We start from the raw sequence: 25,603 nt of genomic DNA, 5'->3' as shown, positions 1-25,603 counted from the left end.
TCTTCGGTCCAGAGGTTCTTTTTCCTCTCTCCTGATTTTCTGCCTGCTCCTTAAGACTGCAGGAAGTTTCGCTTGGGTCATTCACTTGCAACAGGATGTTATCTGAATACGGAATTAATGTATGCAGCCTGTCACTTGGTATTTCTTCTCTTCTTCTGCTGGAGATCTCCCAGGGTTGCAAAGACCTTGCAAGCGGCAATGGCAATAGCAGGAATGTGCCTATGATCCTGCAAAGTAAAAGTAAAAAAAAAAAAAAAAATTAGGCTGCGTGTCTCCCATCACTGCAGGGTGTGAATAAATAGATCTAATCAACAATTTACATTTTAACCCCAGACCAGGTTTTATTTTTAGGATTTGTCATTCAGCCCGAGCGAAGCCTTTCCCTTTCTGTCTGGTGGTGTTTCCAAAAGCACCTGTAAGTTATCACCGAGACTGTATTTTAAGTTGCATTTACATTTTGAGATAATCTGCTGCTTTTCTTCTTTGAAACAAAGCCCACCTGTTCTTCATTAATTATGCTATAATTTAACCTGCTAACCAGGTTGCTACTAATTACACTTATCTCACTGCTCTGCACTCTGTAATATATAAAAAAATGATGAGACCTCTCTGTATCTTCGTTAACTGAAGCCATAACGAGGTGGCAAATTGTGAAGGCTTTTATGGATATTGTGGAGGTATTTACAGAACCAGAGCTGGGGGGAGCGGCTGCTGCCCCCAGTGGGTGTGCTGCTCTTCAGGGGGACCTCCAGAGCAAAAACTGAAATAGAAGAAACTGTCTAAATGTAGGAAAATCTATTTTACTGCAGGGTGATCGAACACTGGAGCAAGTCAACTCCATCAGAGAGATTGTGGAGTTTCCATCCTAGGAGATGTTTAAAACTCAGCTGGACATAGTCTTGGGCAACCTGCTTGAGGGATCCCTGCTAGAGCAGGATTGGACCTGGATCTCCAGAGGTGTCTTCCAACCTCAACTGATCTATGACTCTATATGGCAGCGTCGTCTTTAAGATAGAAGATCTCATGGTGGGCTCCACAGAGAGCTGCAAATGCTGATGGTGATGCTGACTGTTCCCCCTTGCTAACATCAGCTGAAATGTGAACGGAGCAAACATGGAAAGAGTTGGTAGAGGCTTCTCTGAAGAGAGGCAGCAGAAAGTGTTGACTGAGACCAGCTACTGGGCGATGTGGGTCCCGCAGGGCTGGAGCCAGGAGCCAGAGGCTGAAGTGAAGGCACCCTGTGGGACCAGAGCCTTTGCTGGAAGACAAGCCAAGAGGCTTTTCACTTGACCCCTGTTTTGTTATCTTTCCACCCACCTTGATCTCTTGAGGTGCTCTCCAAACCTTTGGATTACATCGTGAAGTGGAAAGGACATGTCCTGAAGGAGGAGCAGAGTGAGGCTGCCGAGGGAGGAGAGCTTGTACCTGTCACCTGCGGGGAAAGCCCAGTCTTGCTGGCGAGTGGGAGAGGAGAAGGAGCCAAGGCTCTTCCAAATCAGGCCGTGTCAGCCAGAGGTGTTAATGCAATCGCTTTGTGAGGAGGAAATACATACGCTCTCCTTCATCTGTTCCAACAAAGATCCTCAGGTTAGGTCAAGCCACCTACACTGGATGTTTTTCGTGTTTGCTCTGCTGTACTTGATATTTGGGGGGGGTTGTTAGTGTTTTTTTTTTGTTGGTTTGTTGGTTTTTTTTTTTTTTTACCCTGAAGTGGACTACAGATGGTTCTTGTGATTTCTTTTGTGTCCTCTGCAGTGCAGAAGATGCAGGCAGAGTGGGACAATAGCAGCTTTATACTTGTCCAGCGTAAAGGCACAACCCCAGGCACTGCCCGTGTAGGCTTGAGCGCAAAGGTGATTTGCTTGCAGGCTTAGGGATGCTACACAAACAGGTAACACAAGACGCTCGATGGAGACCATGCTCAAGAAAGATTGTATCTGCAGTGTAAAAGCCAGATATGGGGTCACTGAAGTGCACTTTGCCACGGTAGCTGAGCTGGGAGCCCTGGAAGGGGGGATTTCCTGCAGTTCTAGCATGAGGAACCAGAGGATCTCTGGCTTTCCACGAGGACCTCCTCATGCCTCTCACGGAGCTTTCTGTGACCAGGCAGCAGCAGCGACGCTTGGCCATTCTTGGCTCTGAAACACGGCTATGCATGAAGGTACCTTCCTACAAGTGCAGCTCCTTGTCGGCATCGCTTCCGTCGGCGGAGCAGGGACCAAAACACCTTTTTGCTGCATTGCAGCGAGCCCAGTGGAGCTGTGCACCGGAAAGGTGAGGAGACACCTGTACTCTCCTGTGCGTCGCCTGGGCAGTACTGGTTTAATGATTTATCCCTGTTCGTGCCACCAAAGCTTTTTATGGGGTGGAGATGTGTGTAATTGGGGCAGGGGGGATTTAACCTCAGCCGTGGGCTTGTCAGGAGCCAGGCAGGATTCGCAACACCGGCAGCTGGGGAGAAAAACTGTTCTTAAGTGTGAGGCGGCACCTTGGATACGAGAAGCATGGGGAGACAATAAATACCCACTTCCATAGTGTCGTTTTATGGTGTCACTCTTCAGAATTTATTAAGACTTAGTTGCAGCGATGCCTGCAGCTTCTTCTGCCTGAATCAGTAAATTCTGTTCGTTATCTCCAGCACTCGTTTTGACCTACCGTGTTGTAAAAAAAGAGGAGAAATCGCCGGCGTAGGGGCACCCCGATGACTTTGTTGGCAGCTGTTTTTTTTGGGGTGAATCCAGGCTTTTCTCAGGTTTGCTGCTAACACCCCGGTCAGTGCTCGTCTGGGTGGATGGACCCGAAATGGGAAGCGTTGCACTGGCCACCTGCCGTAATGACCGCAGCCTCCTGCGAGCAGCGTGTGGCACTGGGATGAGAAGAACCCAGTGGCGAGGAGGGATGGGATTGTCATCCCCAAGCAAGATTGGATGTCATGTCATCCCACACTGGTACTGCTCCAGTACCAGTGGACACTCTGGGACAGGCTGAGGGTGGCTGAAGGTGGAGAAGGGTTCACAAGACCTCCCTTAATGACCAAAAAATTGTCACTAAAGCCACAGGCTCCAAGAATGGTTCACTATCACTTCTCCGCGGGTGTTGCCGCTCCGTCGGGAGCTCGCTGCCCAGTTGGCGCTGAGAGTGGCACCCGTGTTTTTCAAGAGTTCCTCGGTCTACAAACGAAATTGTGCCCATTTCATCCGTTTTCTGTCAGGCACAAATCACGGCGGCAGCGTGTTTGTGTACCTTTACGCCCGTCCTCAGCCCTTACCTCTCCAGGTTGGAAGAAAATGAGTTCAAGCCCAACCTTCCCATAATTTATTATGTTCCTTGCGCTTAAGGGCGAAATTTAAGCTGCCAAAAGCAGATGTTTGCTTGCTCCTTTTTTAGCTCACAAAGTACTTTCTGTGTGCTTGATTGATGGACGTCCCCGTTACATTAATAGTTGGGCTTTGCAGAAAGCTGTTATTACCAGGAAAATCTGGTGTGAGTTTCAGTTTTTCTTCTTGCATTGAAAATCCATTATTAATGTCTTTTTGAGGGGGGAAAAAAAAAGGCTTCAATTCAGGCATTTTGCTTTGCTTTCTCAAGCTCCTTCGCAACTGTCTTCTCTGAGGCACTTTTAAAATCAATATTACAAGTGTTCTTTGTATTTTACTGGTTGGTTGAAGGTTTCTGTGTCTTGCTATTGATTTCTAATTGTGTTGCAGGACATTTGGGCGCACGCGGATTGCCATTTGTCGGATTACTTTATATGTGTCTTCCCGATCATCACTGAGCTGGCTTTTAACACGTTCCCTCTTGCAGGGTGCTGCTGCTGAGCCTGGAAGCCACCAGGACAGCTTGGCTGGCTTGTAGCCCATGAGTGCAATCTTGAGACACTGAACTTTGTAGAATCATAGAATGGTTTGGGTTGGAAGGGACCTTAAAGATCATCCAGTTCCAACCCCCAACTTGTGACTGTGCGTTTAATTGTGGGTTTGATTTTGGTTTTATGTTGGACACAGAGGAACACTTGTGAGGTCTCCTCTTTTATGTTGGCTTCATGAAGCTGTTCTGCCATGGCTTCTGGGGCAGCTTCATGTTCTGAATCGTAGGAACATAACAGTTTGTCCTGGTTTTGTTTAGGGTGATCATAACGCATCTTCAACTCTTTGGATCAGCGCTGGCATGAGCTCTGACGTTGCCCCTTGGATCAGCTCTGCTAGCAGATCAGGTGTAAAGTCCAAGTCTCGAAATAGTCGTAGAATCATAGAACTATAGAAAAGTTTGGTTTGGAAGGGACCTTCAAGATCATCTAGTTCCAACCCCCCTGCCATGGACAGGGACACTTTCCACTACACCAGGTTGCCCAAAGCCCCATCCAGCCTGGCCTTGAAGACTTCCAGGGATGGAGCAGCCACAGCTTCTCTGGGCAACCTGATCCAGTGCCTCACCACTGTCAGAGTGAAAAATTTCTTCCTTCTATCTGATTTAAATCTCCTCTCTTTCAGTTTAAAGCCATGGCCCCTTGTCCTGTTGCTACACACCCTTGTAAAAAGTAGTCTGGAAGCACATACCACATCTGTAGCTGCTGTGAAGTTGGTTTTGCAGATACAGGCACTTGGAGCATGTCAGCATTGAGGGAGCATGGGCACATCTGCTTGAGAGCTTGTTGAGACCAAAGGAGGGTGTGAGGAGTGACATGACCGCGGCCAGCAGAGACGCTCCGAAACACATCCATTACTCCAGGTGGACTGCAGCAGTGGAAGATCGCGTGCTGAAGAGGACAGAGGACCACGTGTGTGTGTGTGTGCACATGGCAGTTCCTAAAAGCACAAAGGAGCATGAGCAGCAACAGAAGTTTTCTTTGCAGGACAGGTTTGTGCATGCCTCAAGCTCTTGTGAAGCAGGGCGGCAAGGAGCCCCTCTCCAGGGCTCTCCGGGCAGGTACCGGCGCGTTTGTTGCTTGACTTGCCTGCGGACAAGCTGCTTCCGAGCCCTCTGTGCAGCACAGGCTCCACGTCTGCCGGGTGCTTTGGTTGCAACGATACGCAGTGCGTAGGTGGCCTGGGTGTAGGGTGAGCGGCTGCCAGCTGGATCAGAGTGTTTGCTTGTCAGACTTGGGTAAGGTTCCAGTCCTGGACACGTTGTGCTTCATGGAGGCCTGTCTTAGCTTCTAAGGAATTAGTTGTTGTACTTGATCCGTCCATGCTGGGGAGCAGAGGAAAAAGATGGCAGAGGCACTGGTACCGTGTCTCTGGAGGAGCAGCACGGAGGACGGGTGGTTTAAAGACGCTGGCAGAGGACACGGGCAGCCTGAGATCTTCTGGAGCCGGCGATTGGGAGCGGGGCGGCATGCATAACTATGGGCAGGCTTTGACCTTGCTGCTGGAACTTAGTTAGCGATTCTGTTGATGTTCTGAAAACGAAAATGTAATTCAGGCCACCTTCTCCTCCAAGCTGACCCTGAGAATCTGGGAGGAGAAGAACTGCTGAATAATTAGGGACCTTTTTTTTTTTTTTTTTCCCCCTTTTTGCTGGAGTTACTACTCAGTGTCGAACCGTGCCGTAAAGTGTCATTAGTTTCCTTGAACTTACCAGTCCGAGTGTACTTTGCATTAATATAATTAGGTAAATTGCAGTCTCATTAATCACAGCGTGCTGCAGCGTCTCGCTCTCTCGCCTCGTTTTGCGGGCGGCTTGGCTGGAGGGAACCCCTGGAACCCCGGCAGGGGGAAAGGCTGTGGCTGTAGCATTCCCCCGTGCTCCTGGGCTTGTTTTAGCTCACGCTTCCTATTTGGACGCCTCTTACCCTGTAAGATCCGGGAGCGTTTGCCAGCGCTGCCACGACTGCGGAGAGCAGCCGTGCCGCTGCGGAGGAGGGCAGCTGGGACGGAGCCGGGGAAAGGTAGGCTTGTCGCAAGGGAGTTTTTCCGGACCGTGTCCCTGCTGCTGCTGCTTTGGTTTGGCTCCAGAGAGGTCCCAGCTCCTGGCTTTGCAGTAAATACCCAGAGCGTGAGCTCTTGTGCAGGGGAGCGCTGCGGGGCCGTTGGATGATGCTGCGGCTCTGTCTCCGTGGCAGAGCGCTCAGCCTTCCTGGCAATGTAAATTCTCCTGGCTGCGTGCTAAAATTACACCGAGTTATTGATTTATCTTTGCGAGGATTTCCTTCCCGAGGGACGTTTCTGGCTGTTGTAATGATTTAGTTCTTCTGCGAGCGCAGGATCCGCAGCGCAGCAGAGCCACCCTCCTGCCCACGAGTCTGCAGCCCAGGGTCGTGCTCCCGCAGGCGTCCTCTGCAAGCTGATTTCGATTCCAAAGCCAAGGTTATGCTGCTGTTACTTCTGAGCGACAACCGCAAGTAAAAGGACATTTTCAACTTTGCAGCAAGGAAGCTGCAAGTCTTGGACTCGCTTTTACGCCACGGCACCAGTGTTTGCTGTCTTGGAATTGTCTCAGATCTGTGCTTGGCATGTGGGAAGTGTGAAGCCATGCCAGCATTAACACAGCCAGCCTCCTGGGAACATTTTAATTCTTTGAAGTGGGTTTTGATGGGTGCAAGGTCAGGCAAGCTTCTGGTTTTTTAATTTTTGAAGATGCAGGGTACAGCCTCTCTTTTTTTTTTTGCTTTCTGCTGACTCACCCGTGGAGCATCTCTAAAAATCAGGCCAGGCGATTTCGATTTCAACCTCCTACTTAAACCCCTGAGGAGTCAAAGCCAATTCTCTACCTCCACCACCGATTTTTCTCCCATTAGCTGTGAAACCATAGTCCACTGGTGATGGTTCAGCTGGTGAGCAGCACCAGTAGAAGGACTCAAATCTTTTACCGAATATCTGTGGAAGAGCAATGACAGGCTCCGTGTCCCTGGGTGCCCATCTCCAGTGACAGCCCACCTAAAACACCTCCCCAGGGATTCCCGTGTCTAACCCCCCGGTGGATTTAGATCCGATCTCAGCTGCAGCGTGCGCGCTGATAAAACGCGAGGCGGTTGGCACGCGCGGTGCTATAAACCAGCATCCCCTGATTAGGCCCAGGGAGAAGGTCAATTTATTTTCCTGTGAACCAAGTGTGGCACAACTACTTTCTTCCTCAGTGATCTATCTGCGAGATAAAACAAGTCCTTAGCATCTGTCTTAAATACTGCAGCGTTGACAAGTTCTCTTGACAAAAATTAGGCTAATGTCCCTTACGACTGCGTTAGCTGTAGAAACGAGGCTTTAAATTGAAGCTTTGGAAAGCACTGTACCAACGCTCTCTCCAAGGCGTCTTCTTATTCCAGCTTTGATTATTCAAATTCATTCTCACTAGAGCTTGGCAGCGTAGCTGGCAGGCGGGTTTCTCCGATACGTTCTCTGGTCTCGCAGCCAGGCAGTTCGGATCAGGCACCTTTCAGCCTTGAACCAGGGAACTGTTGTCCAGCCCGCTGCGGACCTGGGCTCTCTTGGCTCTGCTTGGATGCTCCAGGCTTGGGGAAGCGTTGGTGCTGGGGTGCTGCTGCAGCCGCTGGTGTGAAGGCATGGGATGAGCCAGCTGACACGAGATGCGATCCGAGTCAATAAGCTGCCCACCTTGCCAGCAGCACTGCGTGTCCTGAAACGTTCCCAGTGATAGCTGGAGCTGGGAGAAGGGACTTTGATTTTTCTCTGTTGTGTGTGTATTATCTTTTCAGTTGCAGCCTTGATTGAGTTGTGAACGCAGAAGCTGAGGACAGGAACAGAGGTCTCTGAGACCTGGTCATGAAGATCCCTTCTCGAGCTTCCCTGCCTTCCCCTTGAAAATAGATTATTTTTTTGCCCCTTTTTCCTTCTGTTGCACAATCTTAGGCTTCAGCTCCTCACTCCCAACCACAGATTAACCATGGCCACCTTAGACCTCCTGGTTCTCACACTGGTCTTGGTCCTGACGGATTATCCCTCCCTAGAGAGCTGTTGTGTCCTTTCCATGCCTCCACGTGGCTGGGTTCTTTGGGGGTGGTTTATTCAGCAGGATAAATAATGATACTCAGTTCCTTTTGTCAGCTTGTCAATTCTCCTGGTCATCCCCCTCGTCCTTCTCTGCCCACGTCCTGCATTGATCTTCTCTGAGCATAGATAAGCCTTCAGCATCCCAGATGGGCTTTGTAGTATAACAAATACACCTGTGGGATGACAATTATTGAACAGGTTGCAGTGACATTATGAAGTAGTTTAGGCTCGGGGTTAAATACCTTAGTGAGCCAGTGAGGGATTAAAACTGACTTTTGTAAAGAATACTTCTCTTGGATGGTGACTTGGTGACATGATGAGACAAAGGTCGCTGCGGTGTCCGTGCAGCCCGGTGTGCCGTTTGATAGCTGAAATAATCAGAGTTTGACTGGACACCTTCGATCTCCACTTTTCTTCTGCTCAGAAGAAAAAAATCCCAGACCTTTGTGGGATTAAACTCTCTGAACTGCTACAGATTGCAGAATCGAGCCCAATATCAGAGGAGAAAATAAGTGATGTGCTTCGTGTTGAGTCGCTAAGCACATGCATCGTGCTGTAACCAAGGGGGTGTGGTGATGCGTGAGAAACAACGGGCTCGAAGCTGGAGATAAGGGTTTGCTTATAGAGTGAAAACATGTGTGCTTGCCAATTTTACAAAAGGGACAACCCTTCCTCTTCCTTCTGTGCAATTATTTTTGTTCCTGGTGTATTTTCTGCGGTTGTGGTGCCAGCGAGAAGGAAGCCTTTGCAGAGAGGGTGGTGGAAGGGCAGAAGCGCTTGTTGCAAGGAGCGCTTTGCTGTATGAAGCTTTTCTATATAGGCAGCAGCAGCAGATATATCAGCAGATGCTACAGCAATGACTCCCATCAGAGAGGCACTGTGTGTCCTCTTCTGAGCCCTGCTGTCCCTCTTTCCCTAAGAATCTTCCTCCCCAGCACCTCGCTAGCATCCGCCTTCGCTTCCATTGCTTCCTATCTGAGAGCATCCTGGAAAGTGGCAGATGCCTTACGGGAGGTACGTGCTCTGCACTGTGCATGACAGCCAGCTCTCTTGTCCATGGTGGTTATCTAGTAGAATCATAGAATCATAGAATGGTTTGGGTTGGAAGGGGCCTTCAAGAGCATCCAGTTCCAACCCCCCTACCATGGGCAGGGACACCTTCCACTACACCAGGTTGCCCAAAGCCTCATCCAACCTGGCCTTGAACACTTCCAGGGATGGGGCAGCCACAGCTTCTCTGGGCAACCTGGTCCAGTGCCTCACCACCCTCATTGTAAAAAATTTCTTCTTTAGATCTAATCTAAATCTCCCCTCTTTCAGTTTAAAGCCATTGCCCTGTGTCCTGTCACTACACACCCTTGTCAAAACCCCCTCTCCAGCTTTCCTGTAGCCCCTTTAGGTACTGGAAGGCTGCTGGAAGGTCTCCCTGGAGCCTTCTCTTCTCCAGGCTGAACAGCCCCAACTCTCTCAGCCTGTCTCCATAGCAGAGGTGCTCCAGCCCTCAGATCATCTTTGTGGCCTCTTCTGGACCCGCTCCAACAGCTCCATGTCCTTCTTGTGCTGGGGACCCCAGAGCTGAACGCGGTACTCTTGCCGTGAGAGGGTGGAGGTTTGATGAGTTTTCAGGCAGGCAGCAAGCTCAGCTCTGTCCATGCCCCTGCACGAGGCTGGGCTACGTGCGGAATAATCTTTTTGGCCACCGGCGATGGTGGGTGTGAGTTAAACGGACCCGCTCTGACAGTGTCACCCAGGGTCAGTTGCCTGTCACCGCCAGGTTCTCCTGCCTCTCCCTCTCCTTCTGCTCTCCCGGAGCCGGAGGCGAAGCCAAGTGCAGGCAGTGGGTGGATTTGGCAAGAGGCGTTCGGAGCCGGAGCCTGGTGCTCGTGGGGCGCTGCTGGTTTGAGTAACCAGGCTCACGGCCCCCGGCACTCGCTGGGCGATTGACAGCGTAAATACCGGTGCCGTGGGAGAGCGCTGGATCGGTTTGAATTGGCAGTGCGAGCGGTTGTCTAGCCAAGTGTCCACGTTTAACTGGTGCTTTCGCATGTCTCACCAAGTAGTACTTACTGGAAAGCCCTTTCCGTGCGACGCTTTGTTCTCCACTTGCTGCGGATCGAATCGCGGAAGGACGGATTTGATTCTGGCATCGTTTTAAAAACGCTTGCATTATATCTGCCGAGGGAAACAAATTACAGAGAAGACCTCTCAGCACTAGGACAAAAGAGTGGCTCTAAAACCTGTTCCAGATAAACGTTTGAGCTGTAGGCCTGATGGATGGTGTTTAAAAACATGGTCATTACTGCAGTAAGCAAGAGTTTGGCATTAAAAATCATAGGATGCAAGAAAGTAAGTTCTCCCAAGGCTTACTGTGGGTGCTTGTCTCCCCATAGTCCTGGTTGTGAGGAGCCCTTAGCACCCTGAGTCCACACAGTGACCTCCATGGCATCAGCTGTAGGAAAACAAAAGCCCAGCAGGCACCAGTAAGTAGCTTCTCTCTTGCTAAATAAGAAACTGGAAAGGAAATGGCTCTCTGTGCCCTGTTCAAATAGGGTTCAAGTCCAGCAGAAAGCAGCGCTGCTTCTTTGGGACACATAAGGAGCCTGGACTGGACCAGAGATGGTGGCACTTTGTGGTGGGATGTATCAGTGCAGTGGTTTTGGGATTTTCCCAGGGATGGCTTTGCGGCCAGCGGCAGCGCTGGGTGTTGAACTGGAACGGATTCGCCCTTGGCGAGCTTGAAAGCATTTCTGGTGGCTTCTGCCCCTGCTCTGCTGTGGCATGCTGCAGAACCGGTGTTGGAGAAGATGGCGTGTTTAGACATCACCATTTTGACAGGCCAAATCGCAGGATATTTACTAGCATAGCTTGGAGTATGGTGTAAAAGGTTTGTTGGATAAACTAACCAGCTAAAGCATCTTACATGAAACAGCCTTGATTTTGTTGAGGATTTTTTAACTGTTCATTCAGTCTCTCAACAATTGGATATGGTTTAATGGGGATTAGGGATGGTTGGACTCGATGATCTCTAAGGTCTTTTCCAACCTAGAAATCTATGAATCTATGAATTCATCACGTTCAGGAAGACACTGGTGTGAGTTGCCGCTGAGAACTAAATCATAGAATCACAGAATGGTTTGGGTTGGAAGGGACCTCAAAGATCATCTAGTTCCAACCCCCCTGCCATGGGCAGGGACACCCTCCACTACACCAGGTTGCCCAAAGCCTCATCCAACCTGGCCTTGAATAAATATCTGTGGCTTGGAGATCAGGCCCTTCCTGCTCAGGATTTGTGGGCTCTGGGATGCAGAAGCAAACAGCGGTTGGAGTTGTTTGCTCGTGCTGTAAGGATGAAACTCCTCTCTCGTGGTTCGCTCCATAATCCTGGGGAAGGAAAAGCATCTCTTTGTGCTTGTCAAGCCTCTGCACAGCGGGATCGTTGTCGGTATGGAGGTTGCAGTGGTGAGACAAAATTGGGGTGATCCACCAGCCTGACAGCACCAGGACTCTGCGTTTGCAGGCAGAGGCAGCAGAGCTGCCTTCAGCCCCGGGGAGACACGGCACAACGGGAAAGGCCGCGGTGGGTCGTGGCAGGGGCTCCTCCAGCATCCCGTGCTTGAGGAACAGTTCATGAACACGGCAAACACGCAGTGATTGTGGAAGAGTTTCCTCTGTCATTAATTACAGTAGGTAATTAGAGCCCCTGCTGTCACTCATGGCGCGGACCTGAGAAATCCGGGAGCGCCGGGCAGTGCCCAGGACGGTGCTTCTCCACGGATGCGCTGCGCTCGACAGGCAGCTGCGGTTTCCCGGCACAAGTACAGAACTAACGGGAGTAAGAGACGCGTGTGAAGTGGCTTTGTCAAACGTTTCATCCGGCGGCGTAGGAGTTTCTGCTTGAAACGTGGACGCGGGTGTCTGAGCTGCCTCACCGCCGGCGGGGCGGGCGAGGTGCGGTGGGGAACACTGGGAGGTGCTGGGGCGGCTTCTGGGGGGAACTTCCAGGCCCGATGCTGTTCAAGCTCTCCGCCAGCTATCTGCAAGAGATGATATGTAGCATATTAATGACCTTTTCCGGTGGCACTTAATTGGGAGGAGCTGCGAGTGCCGGAAAGCGAGCTAATACAAAAGGCTGTAGATGAGTGAAAAAGGGGCAGGAAGGAGCAAAATGAGATTCAGGCTCTGGGCTTCCTCTTCCCATCAGTAATCCATCTCTTCTTGACCTGTCTCTTCTACACATCATCCCTTCCTTTTGTATGTAAAAATGTTCTGTTTTGAAATAGCGAGCAATCCAAGGAGTGGTATGACTCACCCTTACAGGAAAATAAAAAAAAAGGGGAAAAAAAGAAGCCAGGCTTTGCTGCTTCTGCTCTCAACAGCAGTAACCGGAGAGTCCGGAGTCAGAGCACGCACCGAGCCCCGTCAGACTGGGGCTGGCTCATCTGTTTTCCTCGGAGCCCGGCATCCAGCGTGAGAAACAGGCAGCACCTTCGTGCAGCCGGAGCACCGCGCTCCTGCGAAATCCCGTCCGCAGAGCCCGCAGCGGGAGCAGGCAGTGCCAGGGCAGTTGTGTCACCCGGTGCGTGACCAGCACGTCGTGCCTCAGCCTCTCCCAGTTACCCACCCATGGCACTGGTGGCTCCCGGAGCCGGCGATGCCAGCGACGCAGGAGAGAGGAGCTCTGCTGCTTCCTGGGATTTGCCTCTTTGTTGTTTCTTTTGTTTTTTTAATCATTATTTTATGAAAGGAGTGGGTAGGGTGCCATCAGATAACTTTTTGCGGATGCTCTGTCAGTCTTGTGCAGCCTTATTATTTTTAATATCGCAGCGCTGCTGGTTTGTTTTGCTGGGAACAGTCGCGTATTGATTCGCGGCGTCTTTTGTTGCCTCTATTAGAAAGTCCCTTTTCCCCTCGCTCCCCTGCGCCGAGGGAGATAAAGAGTAGAGAAAGGTAGATGGTATCTGACGCTTGCTCAGATACCAAGATGATTTCTGAGAACCACAGAGCCAGTTACTGACTCATAGCTGGGGTCTGTTTTCACACCAGTAATAGATTTATTTATTTTCTGCAATGGCAAACAAGGACACTCACTTGGGAAACCAGGAGATCTGCCTTGATGAGCTGGATCACCCTGTTTCTGTGCTCGCAGAAGCCTTCCCAGGGGAACGCTTCTCTGCCGGAGGGGACAAAGTGGTGCCAGGAGGTGTTTCTGGAGGGGGGGAGTCTCATGTTGCCCCTGGGCTTCTCTTGGTGGGCAGGTCGATGGGTGGCAGCTTGGGGGTCCAAGGGGTGGGTAGGGGATGGCGAAGCCACTGTCAGGAGCACAGTGAGTGCTTGCATCGTCTTGGTATGAGTTTTTCATGTCTGTATGATGTAAAACTTGCCCAGTTGTTTTTAACGCCTGTTGCTGTGGCCTGAGTTGGGGCTCAGCCTTGTCCCTGCGCAGAGATGCAAAACCACTTGTGGCCAGCGCTGAATGGAGTAATGTACTGGAAAGGAGCTGAGCAGGATGAGACCTTTCTCATTTAGTGAGGAAACACAGTTGGTCACCTGGCTGGTCTAGAAAAGGAGAGATGGGCTTACTCGGATGTTACAACCTGATGCATTTCAGCACAGCAGCTTCTGCTTTTAGTTATCCTGTATATAACGTGCCCGATTCTTGCCGTAGTCGTGAGCGTGGTGGAAGCGTGTTCTGTTTTCCATTTGTTTATTTATCGTCTTGTTTTCAACCTCTGCGAAGCCTGATACGGGTACAGGGCTTGAGGAAGGTACACGTAACAGAGTAACAGATAACTCTGATTTGGTTACAAGGCAATAATTTAAGTCGACAGATTTAGCTGATAACATAAAACACAAGAGAGAAGTAGAATCAGTTTATAAACATCAGCAGAACCCCTGCGAGCGAGTCGCTGCCTTGAAGCTGACTCCGGTGCTGTTCCTCCATCTAATATATTATAAGAAGAAATAAACGGATGTCTGGAAAAATCTGGCTGGCCAAGATTAAAGGAATAAGGCTATAAATTAAATCCTTCCTTGGCGTCACTTTAAGCAACTTTCCGGACAGACTGAACACATCCCAACGAGACGGACGCCGCTGCGCCGGGAAGACCTCCAAAAGACCACGTGTTTTTGGGCTGCGGGTGCTCGGATGTGCGGCAGCACCCGGGCACGGCGACAGTTTGTCCGGGGAGCAGTCGTGCTCCAGCTCGTGCAGGAGAGCAAAGCCTGTCCCGATGCTCCTGCAGCCGCAGCGGGTTCCAGTAGATAAAGGGATTAAATGGAGAACAGGACTAACATCGTCACAGCAGCGCGTTGCCACGGGATCAGCTTGGGAAATAAATGCTGTCACTTTGCTTTGGCATTTATTCCCGATAAATACCTTGTCGTTTGTGCAGAGGCAAGGGTTTGTTATCCTCTGGGAGTGCTTGACCTGTTGGACGCTGGCTTTTCGGCTGCGAGGCGAAGGGCTGAGTGGTTGAGGGGCAGGCGGGCAGCCCGTCGTCTGCCGAAACCCCGGGACTTCCTCCTAGATCCATCAACCCACGTTCATGCAAATCATTCCAATTGGGGTTTAAAAAATCCCAAGTATGGACTATTTTTTAAGTGGTAAAGAATACAAACCGGTTGTGGGGGGATGGAGTTTGCTGACTTTCTCCTTCAACAGCTGCAGCCTTTTCTGCGGGTTCACGGAGGGGTTTTCGTAGCTGTTTCTGCTTACTGGGTAGATGATCCGGAGGTGGGAAATTCATTAGAATGGAAATTCTTCTTTCCCTAGGAGCGAGGGAGTAGGACAGGATGAGATCTAGTGGCTGTAGGATTTGGAGATGTCTGGGAAGTGAGATGGTTCAGCTTCGCTCAGTAACGCAGATACGCTGAGCTTACCTGTTCAGGTAGATGTCTTGTATTTTTCTAAGGTGTCAAGGAGAGAAAAAGGTCAGAAAATTGCTTAAACATGAACTAGCTTTTATGGGTTTTGATTGAGTTTCATTTCTCAAATGCAACTTAATACAAACAATACGTAAAAAGTGAATTCCTCTAGGAAAAAAAGCTATTAAGAGCGTGATTCTGTCTCAACAGCATGTGAAGCCGTGTAATTGCTTTCACATGTATCGCTCCCGTGCATGCTCCCAGTTGTTGAACAGTATCAAATTATAGGATTCAAAGAGAATGAACTACTTTTAAGAGAAATGTCTAGAAGCTACATATTGAAACATGATGAAAATTCAGGATTTCCAGCTTGCTTGTTTAAATCAGCAATTTTAATCGCATTATTCAAGGCAGCCCACCCTCAAACACACTTTTATGAATAATGCTTCAAAATACCCCAACCTGAACAAGACTGAAGACCTCATCCTGTCTCAAACATCTGGAATATTTTAAGGGACTAAGGCAATCTTTTTTGCTGGAAACGGAGACGTCCTTCTTGCTTTATCTAACAAAGCAGCATGCTTGTCCTGCTGTGGCATGAACCTGCACCGCTGTGCACAGCGGCGAGAAGAAATCCCTGTGGCAACGAAAGCTGCTTAAATACATCAGGGCCGAGATTTCTGCTCTGGGGTTTGGATGGTCTCGGTCAAATCTCGTTTAGGAAAGCGCGAAGAAGCAGAAGCAAGAAAGGTTTGTGTCTTCTCTGATGGCAACCTCCTTAATTCGATCGCGCCGGGTTTGTGAGCTCGTGCGCGCCGGGGTTCGCGTTTTCTTTTATTTACCGCTCGCTGAAAATAGAAACTGGGAGGACTGGTCACACGGGAGTCGCTCAGCCCTTCTGGAAGCTGCTCCTTTGCTTTCCTCCTCTCCCCTGGCAACCGAGTGAACTAATGTGGCCAGATGCACCAGGAGCACGACAGCCAGAATATACTGCGCTCTTCGAACGGCGACGTTTATTTCTGGCTGCGCTTGACAATTCAGGAGTTGCTTCAGCAAGTGCTGTGGTTGTAACTGGGGCTGTCCCAGTGCTTGTGACTCTGCGAGGAGCACCACTGGCTTTGGGAAGAGAAGGTCCCTGCTCACCTCTCGCTTTCTCCCCGCAGTGGTGTTTGTGCCTGTGGAGGAGGATGGCATCCTCATAGAATGGTTTGGGTTGGAAGATCATCTCATTCCAACGCCCCTGCCATGGGCAGGGACACCTTCCACTACACCAGGTTGCTCAAAGCCTCATCCAGCCTGGCCTTGAACACTTCCAGGGATGGGGCAGCCACAACTTCTCTGGGCAACCTGTTCCAGTGCCTCAACACCCTCAGAGTGAAAAATTTCTTCCTTATCTCCCCTCTTTCAGTTTAAAGCCATTGCCACGTGTCCTGTCACTACACACCTGTGTCCAAAGCCCCTCTCCAGCTTTCCTGTAGCCCCTTTAGGTACTGGAAGGCTGCTGGAAGGTCTCCCCAGAGCCTTCTCTTCTCCAGGCTGAACAGCCCCAACTCTCTCAGCCTGTCTCCAGAGCAGAGGTGCTCCAGCCCTCAGATCATCTTTGTGGCCTCCTCTGGACCCGCTCCAACAGCTCCATGTCCTTCTTGTGCTGGGGACCCCAGAGCTGAACGCAGCACTGCAGAGGGGATCTCATGCATCTGCATGTTCTGGATGTGATACTATTTTATAGTAGTTTTGTTTCCCTTGCTGGCAGCCCCTTGCCTTGGTGCCTCCTGAACCAGGGAGAGGAGATGCACTGTTGTCCTCTTTGTGGAAATCCTACAAACTCCTTTTGACTGCCATATTCTGGCTGCATTACCTGCATCGCCTGCAAGGGGAACAGCTCAGCTATTGCAGCAGATTCCTGCAAAGCTCACCTCTTTCCTTTTTAGTGTAGGAAATGCTCTTCTAGACAGACATAGAGATTAAAGCTCTGGCATATCACAAGTAAAGGAGCAGGAGAAGGATTGGGTCCATCGGTGGAATGCATGCCAAGTGCAGAGGAGGCGTATCTAGCCTGTCCTTGGATAGCTTAAGATGGGAAGATAATTGCGTCCATCCCCTCGGATATCCAACCAATGCAACTTCCTACGGACAGGATAAGGTTGCGAGAAAGAGGAGCTATCGGAAATGCACCCTGCTTTAGTAGAAAATCCTCCAAAATGGGTTTTCCTCGTTTTTCTAAATGCATGTGTACCTACTGGTTGGCTTTAGGCTTTGAAACGTTTTTGTCTGCATTGTGACAAACATCCCAGTCTTGTGGAGCAAGCAGCAGGTCCTTTGATCAGTGACATGTCTCTTTGGTCTTCAAAAGTGGGGATCAATCCAGTCATTCCTTAGACTAGAGGACTTTGTCTTTGAGAACATGTGTTTGTTGTATGAAATAATGATCCTTGTCTTTGTGTCTGTCTGGTAGGAGATGCTACCTGTCTCCTACATGCTGTGGTATTGTATCCTAGATGTCTTTTGGGGTGGAAGGAAACAGATAAAGGAAAGACTGAATAGGGAAAACTCGTGGAGAGAGAGGAGCATGAGTAGTTGTGTGTCTGTCTGTCTGTCCATCCATGTGCAGCTGAGATCTCTGTGTTCATTCAGCTGCGACCCCGCTCCCCTGAGCAGGCAGATTTCCAGCATGAAAAGAAGATGAAGCGACCAAATAGTGCCACCTCTCCATCCCTCTGCGACCCCTGGCCAGCAGACTGTGCTTGCCATGAATTGTGACCAAAAAAACCCACTCTGAATTTCCCATCTTTTCTGCATTTAAACCAAAGCTTAATGTATTCCTTGTATTTTTGTTGGCAGATAGCAGTGATCATATATTCCTTTTAATACAATATTTCCAAACCAACACAGCCTCGCCTCGGTATGCTTGATATTCAGCGTACCTGGCTGTACTCTGCAATATGCTTTGATTTCGCTTTGGCAGCTGTGTTTTATGCTCTCTATCCCAATCAGCAACCCATTCCCCTTTCTCCAAGTCTCCAAATCCGCTTCTGATGCGGAGTTTTAGTGCTCTCTTAGGAGTTGGCCCAGAGGGAGGAGGGAGCCGGCGCTCTGCTGGGCTCGGGGTCCCTCCTCCCCTGCGGCATGGAGCCAGCCCGGCTGCACGGGGACGCGTTCGGTGGGTCAGGGTGACATCTCTGCAGGCTTAAAATGGCACTTGGGTCAAAGGGGTGTTGCTGGAGTGGAGAGTGGTCGGCGGCGGATAACCTGCTCCTGTTCATCGTGAGGAATGAGGCTTTCGTATCGTTCTCTTGGGTGGGAGCGTGAGCTTTCAGCTCGCCTGTCCTGCACAAAGCTGGAAATGATGTACGTGCTCTGAAACAGCCCAACCTTTGTTTGTAGGTCAAGCTGTTCCTGCAGGGTCACACGTACGATTGAATCTGCAGACAGGAGAAAGAGAAGCCAAGCTCCCAGCCAGCGAGAATGGAAAAAGTGACACGAGAGAAGAGAGGAGAAGAAAAAGGTACGGTGATGCAAAGCATCGGGGTGGGTGGGCTGCAGGTTTCGTGTCTGTTGTTAGAGGCCAAGTTCCTTGGCGCACCCAATTACTGTCTCTTTCGAGACTTAATTCCTGATTTAAGAGTTCAGCAGTGCCGCACGCGGAGCCCCATCCCTTGTGATCCCTTCGGGATGGCGGTAGAAGTGCCCCGAGCTGCATATTCAGAGACACCTTCGTGACTTCTCGTGCCGTGACACCGAAACTAGATTTGCAATGTGGCTTCTTTGAATGACACTTGGTCCTCTGAAACACCTGCAGAAATCGGGCCGAAACGACTTTCTGGGCTTTGTTTGGGTCGGCCTGAGCCAGATGCAGCACGTTTAGCTCGGTGCGGTCGGCAGGCTCGCGGCGACGTTCGTTTACACCTCGGTGACTCCCGACCTTCTCCTCGGATCACGCGGCCTTCCCTGCACCCACGTTTTTTAGTCAGGTTTAAACGTTTCGCTGGCGCTGACTTGCCCCTTGGCACACTCGTAACTAAGTCAGGTTTAGTTCCTACGGGGAACTTTCTGTCCTGAAGCGCGTGGGATTTACCCCTGGTCCCTCACTCTCCCGGTTACTCCGGTTCAGAGCATGGAGAGGCTCTTCAGCTTCACGGTGCCTCAACAGTTGACTTTCCTTTTTGTCTGCAGGAGTGTTTATGGCCCAGAGAAACACTCTCTGAACCAGGGAGACAGGTGGAAAGAGCAACACAACATGGTTTTTAGCCTTTCCATGTGATTTCTGCTTGGATTTACCCTTGCCTTAGCTTTGTGTTTGACGATCATCAGGACTTCAGCTGTAAATCTCCATGTTAAAACTTGCACGTCCTTAGCGATGATTTAGTGGCTTTTTTGTTTTTTCCTCTGAAACATTTCCTGCTTTTCTGTATGGCCTCTGAAATTCAGAGGCATAAATTAATCAGCTGGTTTTATTGTGTTAGAACTTGAGATTTTGGGCTGCAGTGCAGACTGCAGAGCCTGTCTTGATTGTCAGAGTGAGGTGTCTGCAAACCACACACAAAATACAGCACTTGGACTAATCTTTTCTTGAGTTTGGAGGGTTTTTTGTGTATTTTAAGTGAGATGTATGGAAATGCAGCACTCTTAGTTCCTTTCCTCTTGACATTATGCATTGCTAGTATATCACAATGAAAATATTATAGACACAGTTGTTCACTGATAACATGTTTTGCTTTGTTTCCTCTGCAAGGCTTGGCAAGGTGGATGTCGACTCCAATTCATTCACGTCCCAGGAGCTCAAAGAAGCTTTGGCTAAAATGAAGGAAAGCGAGAAGGCAGAAAGAAAGGTGAGAAGAGTTCGCTGTTTCTAAAGCAACTCACAGTACATGGAGGCGATCACCCTGCGTTACATGTCTCAGAAATACGATGGTTAAAGTAATGGCTGGGGAAAATACTGTGCCGACTCATCTTCTGGTGAACATGGGCCTAAAATACCTTTGCTGGCCTGTTAGTGATATACTTCCCTGGGAGACTCTCACCTCTTTTTGTACTAGTCCTGGGTTTTCTGTAAAAATGGAAGACTTTTGTTCGGGTCCGTTTTATTCATTTCAAACTTAAAGGCTGCTGGTAAGTACTTCAGTATATTCTCACAGTTCAGGGTGTTTCTCAGTAATAATTATGCCGTGGGCTGTCGAGGGGGAGAGGGGCTGTGGTGATGGAGTGGGCTGAGATCAGGAGTTCAGCGGCAGATCAGCCATCAGATGCTGCTGAACCCCAGAGCTGAACGCAGCACTGCAGGGGGTCTCACGAGAGCAGAGCAGAGGGGCAGAATCCCCTCCCTCGACCTGCTGCCCACGCTGCTTTGGATGCAGCCCAGGACACAGTTGGCTTTCTGGGCTGCCAGTGCACGGTGCTGGCTCATGGTGAGCTTCTCATCAACCAGCACTCCCAAGTCCTTCTCCTTCATTCTCTGCCCAGCCTGTACTTGTGCATGGGATTGCCCTGACCCACGTGCAGGACCTTACACTTGGCCTTGTTGAACTTCATGAGGTTTGCAAATACCCACCTCTCCAGCCTGTCAAGGTCCCTCTGGATGGCATCTCTTCCCTCCAGCGTGTCCACAACACCACACAGCTTGGTGTCATCAGCAAAGTTTCTGAGGGTGCACTTGATCCCACTGTCCATGTCACTGACAAGGATGTTAAACAGCACCGGCCTCCATACTGATCCCTAAATAGAACATGAGTGCTGCTTTCAGCCCTCTCCAGGCTTGAAGCTGGTCCCTAGCTGCTGGCATGACGCTGGTGGGATGAGACGTGATCCATCAGGTGAATCCCAGCCTTTTTCCCCTCTTCCACTCAGCAGTGTTTCCATAGGCCCTTACTCCTCCTGCTACCTTGGCATTGTCTCAGTCCAAGGTAGACTGAGGTAGGAGTCAAGACTCTCAAGTCTTGAAGTTGCAGAGTCTTTTTTTCCCCCTATCTAGCACCAAGGCATTATTTAGTTTTCAAAAAGATTATTTATGTAGCAGCCAGCATTACTGATAGTGGGACTTCTTGAAATGAGTGTCATTTAAATGCAAAAATTAGTGATCCTCTGCTATGTGCAAATAAGCCTTATTTTAAAAACCCCCTGTTAGAACAGCTATTGTCCCAGCAACGGGGCTGAAAACAGTTACAGCTAATGGACCTAAAGTACTCCATTTAAAATCTCTCCTGCAGGGAGCAAATTCATCCTTGAAGTAACTGTGTCAAAGTAAATTGAGTTACACCAAGCGTGTTCCCGGCCGTGCTCCCGCAAAAGCCGTTCGGAGCGCTCGGGGAGGGGCTGGCGTTCTGCCGCCGCGCGGCACCGACAGTAATTAGGCCCATAGTCATTAGCGCCGATCGCACGGCTGCCCTTAGATTGACAGTGCTTCACTTCCATCCCTTAGTTTTTTAATTTTTTTCCCCTCTCCAATGGCTCGAGCCCTTGGCTCCTGTGGGGGAGCGGGGCGGTGCTGGCAGAGGGGAGCCCTGCGTGTGCAAACCCTCTCGTTGCGGGGTCGCTCCTGTATAAAACCATGTTTTGGTATCTGTGTTTGTGGCAGAATCCCTTTCCAAAGGGGCTTTCTTGGTTTCTCCTGCTCTCGGGGCAGCTCGTTTCAGTCTGGCCTCTCTGCTTCCTTGGCTCTGACCCTGCCTGCCCCAGCGTCACCGGTTCCGACACTGGAGAGTTGGTCCCTGCCAGCTCTGGGGCTCTCTCAGATCTCTGGCAGAGCCTTTTCCTTCTCACCACATGCCCTTCCGCAGCTCTCCTGCTTCATCCAGCCCTTGGGATGCTGTTTGTATGAGGGGGACCAGCTGTCTCCTGGCCGAGCCCCACGCAGGACACTTCAGCTGCCCCCAACTTGCAGCTGGTCCCCTCTGCTTTGCTCTCTGACAGCTTCTGTCCCCAACAGCGAGTACATACGTGTTCCTAACAAAGCCATCCTGCAGCGTGTTGAGTGATTGGGATGACCAGATCTTCTTCGTCTGCGGCCGAGGAGATCTCCTTGATGTCACTGGTGTGGAGTCACTGGGTCGTTCAGGCTGGATGGGACCTCCGGAGGTCTCCAGCCCCAGCTCCAGCTCCAGGCAGGGTCAGCTGTGAGATCAGGGAGGTTGCTCGAGGCTTTTTTGCAACCAGGTCTTGAGAACGTCCACTTGCAGGCAAACGGAGCCAGCAGTGCTGCCTGCCTCTGGGCTTCGTGTGGGCTTGGAAGGCGCGTAGGATGCAGAAACGGTGTACAAAGCCCTCGGTACAAGCTCAGCTCCTTGGGGAGTGCTTGCTGGTACCCAAGGTGGGTGTCTTACAGACAACTGGGTTCCTGGGCTTCTCAGAAGGGCCCCTCCAACGCTGCCCCTGCAACTCATGCACAGCAGTAAATCCTTTTGCACAGACAGCCGGGTTCCCCTTGTAAATCTGAGGCTGGGGTTCCTTTCTGTGTCCTTCTTGGCTCTATCACCTGCCTTCATACCTGGTTTCCTCCTTCTGCTTTCAAGGCCCACGAGGAAGAGGTGAAGAAGAAGTTCCGGCCCATAGAGCAGCTGAAGGAGGAGTTTGAAAAGCTGAACGTGAAGATGGAAACAGATTATGAAATTATGGTTAAATTAATTGGCAAATTCAACAGCTCTGCCTCCACGCTGGACGAAAAAGTAGCGGCGCTTTACGATCTTGAATATTATGTTCACCAGGTAACAAAAACGCGTTAGTAACGACTGTGTAAAATCCAGGGGATACGGTGTCATAAACGTGGGTTTATTTTTCTTATCGGTATCAGGTAATACAAATTGCTTAATTATCATAATCCTGGGACAATAACAGACAGCAGAGGGCTACTGCAGGCTCATTTTATAGCCAGGTTTGAATAAATCATCGCTCGTACCGTAGCGAGCGGGTTCCTAGGGGTTAGCGTTGCCTGGTTTGTTGTCTGTTCTCAGGCTGTTTTTCTTGCCCTCTCTTTTTCTTCTTTTATATGCTAAATAGTGTGAAGTGGGGGTTTATCTGCCGTTTTTCGGTAAGTATAGTGATGACTGTTAAAAAAAGTTATTTTCTCGCTTCTTCTGGGGAAAGCCTCTGTGGTGACGGGTAGGTCCCCTTACACCAGTTCACAGAGAATGTCCTTGTTCCAGAGAAGATGACAGCCACCCAAACCCCTGTATTTTGTCTCGGCGTGAGTAAGAAGTGGCACGTAGAGCCTCTCTCACAGCTGGGCCGATGGCGACAATGCCCAAAGGCTCAGGCGAAGGGCAAGCTGCTGAGCACCAGCTGAGCCACACTAATGGGCTCTGTGTGAGGCAGAATGTTTCCCGAAATCTCGCTTCCTCAGGTTTCTGCTCACACGTTTTTCCCCTTATCTCTCCTGCTCCCCTTCCAGCTCGCACGGTTTTACATGCCGTTGGTGGCAGGTGCGGGCACAGTGCTCTCCTCCCTGGTGCTCGGTGCCTTCCCACGCCGCAGTGGCATTGGGTGAGTGTCTGGGCATCGAGGCTCTATTCTGCCTCATAGGACAGGACTGGGCTTCTCCATCCCTGGACCGGCCTCAGTGTCACTGAAGGTGACTTTATCATTTCAGAGGGTGAATGGGACAACTCTTGGGAGGTGCCAGGGCAAGACCTTTCACTGGAACAACACTTCTTAAAGCCAAGCATGGTATTTTGGGCGAAGGTAGCTGAAGGAATGTGCTGCTGAGAGAGGGAGTCCGTGCACCAGCTAATAGAAGTGTTATTTCCAGGGCTCTTTGTCTTGGATTTGCACACTAAATCTCTGTCATACGCATGCAGAGACTTCCTTGCTGTTCGTTCTCAATGCTTTTGTTTCACTGACGGCATCTGTCTGACTCAGAGAATAAGTGTGAACAATGGGCGCCCAAAGAGCTTCGTATTTATACTCAGGGCTAATTCTGTCTGGTTAAGGGTGCCAGAGCATCAGGCCAGCATGCTAAAAAGCAACCCTCAAGCACCCTGGGATGCTTTGGATTCCAGCGTAACGATTTGGACTATTCCAGCATCAAATCCTGCCTTCTTGCAGCACAGGATGGGGCAAACAGTTTCAGAAAGGCGAGAGGAGCAGGGAAGCACTCCCTGCTCCCTGCGCGGGGCCCGGAGCATCAAAGGGAACCACATCCAGCATCAAAGGGGTCAGAACGGGGGAACGGCGGGGAGGCTGGCGGGGAGCACAGTGGGCTCCTTTGTGCATCGATCACAACGTCGCTCTGTGCCCGCGCTGTCAGGGCAGATGGCTGGGCAGCACCTTCTCATCAGGCAGGAAGCTGATAAGAAATATGACTTGTCTCTAAGCCAGCATGGCTTTTCCTCCTCTTTCTTCTTCCAGCCAGTTGAATGCGTCCAGAGCATTATCTCTGCTTGGTACTGACTTTAGCAGAACTGCCTTAATGTGATTACTGAGTAGCAGCCAAATGCGCTTGTGCCGCGTAGCCCTGGCAGGGCTGAACTTGTCAGGAGTCCTCTGCGGCGAGGCACGGCCCTGCTGCGGGAGGACGGGGATCCTCGCAGGGGTGGGTGGCCCCGGGCACCACGTACCCGCGTGGGGGAGCGCTGAGGGCTCGGAACGGTAACGTGCCACGGCTTTCGATAATCCATCGCCTCCCGGCCGTCCTGCTGCCGCCTCCGGGGCACAAAACGCCCCCTCGAGTGGAAAATGCCATGGCCTGGAGGGTTTGAAAGCAAAAGATGCTCTCTGCTCCGTGGCGTGGTCGTGAGCATCCCGGAGCGCTGGGACACGAAGCAGCGCGTGCCCGCGGGCTCGCTGCGAGGGAGCGCAGGGGAAGCGGTGGCCGGTGCTGAGCCGGAGGAGAGACGTTCTCTCCTGCTCTTGAGGAGTCAGCCCAAGGGCTCTGTGTTTTTGCTCAGCTTTTAGTTGCCAGCTCTGGTTTGCTTCTCATCAGTCAGGATTCAACTTGGCATGTTTGGGAGCCCGTCCTGGAGGACGAGCAGGAAGGTTTGGCTTGCGAGGTTATCTGTAACGCATAAAAACCGAATGTAAATGGGAAGAGGCCGGAGCATAACTCATTTATAACCAGAATTCACGGTGCTTGCACAGCAGCGTGCAGAGCCAAGACCCGTTCTCGTGCGTTGCAGGCTCTTTCTCTCAATTATTTACTCTCCTTATCTTCCTCTCTCCCCTCCTCTGACATGCTACACCATTTCTCACTGCTAATTTCCCCTCCGTTGCCTACGGTTGACATGCTGCTTCTTCCTCGCTCTCGTTTTCTAACATGTTCCCTCTCGCCTCCCCTCCCTGGTTCCTTTCTTCTCCGCTCTGAAGCGGCTCCCTGAATAACTGCTGTCGGATTTGCTCTGCTCCCATCCCTCTCCTCGCCCACCTCGCCTGTGTACTTTACTCCAGAGCTCTTTTGATCTTTGCCTTGCTTCCGTGCTGGTTTCGGTGGTCTGAACGAGGCACGAGCTGCTGCCTCGCAGCATCCTCCGCTCCCCGGAGAGGTTAATACCTTCACGTCGTTGGGTTTGGGGGTTTTGTTGGTTTTAAAACGGTGAGTGAGGGAAAGAGCTCTCACAACAGACTCCAGTTAAAAAAAAAAAAATAAAATACACCTTCAAAATAAGCTTTATGGCACAATTTGTGTTCTGCAGTCGAGGTGTCTCACCGACGCTGGGGGTGGCCTGAGGAGCTCTGGTGCTGATGAGGATACAGGGACGATTGGTTTTACCACGACTGGTGCTGGATGCAAACTTCTGCCTGTCTGTGCATTCGCTCTTGAGCAGAAGCTGATGTCCAATTCCAGCGTTAAAACAGCCTCGGAGTTTTTG

The 25,603-nt window shown here is 50.6% G+C and overlaps 1 protein-coding gene across 2 annotated transcripts in view; it reads left to right on the top strand.

The window, feature by feature from the left end:
• Nucleotides 1-25,603, top strand: part of SIL1 (SIL1 nucleotide exchange factor) — a 103,564-nt gene that overhangs the window by 39,461 nt on the left and 38,500 nt on the right. For both annotated transcript variants that reach the window (XM_086621488.1, XM_086621489.1), the window contains 3 exons: nt 18,195-18,315; nt 19,543-19,639; nt 22,316-22,507. In XM_086621488.1, coding sequence (XP_086477614.1) covers nt 18,195-18,315; nt 19,543-19,639; nt 22,316-22,507 — 410 coding nt within the window. The remainder of the gene's footprint in view (nt 1-18,194; nt 18,316-19,542; nt 19,640-22,315; nt 22,508-25,603) is intronic.

Source organism: Tauraco erythrolophus, chromosome 16 (genome assembly GCF_009769465.1).
Source record: "Tauraco erythrolophus isolate bTauEry1 chromosome 16, bTauEry1.pri, whole genome shotgun sequence".
NCBI classification, from domain to species: Eukaryota; Metazoa; Chordata; class Aves; order Musophagiformes; family Musophagidae; genus Tauraco; species Tauraco erythrolophus.
This window is presented reverse-complemented; position numbering and strand designations above follow the sequence as displayed.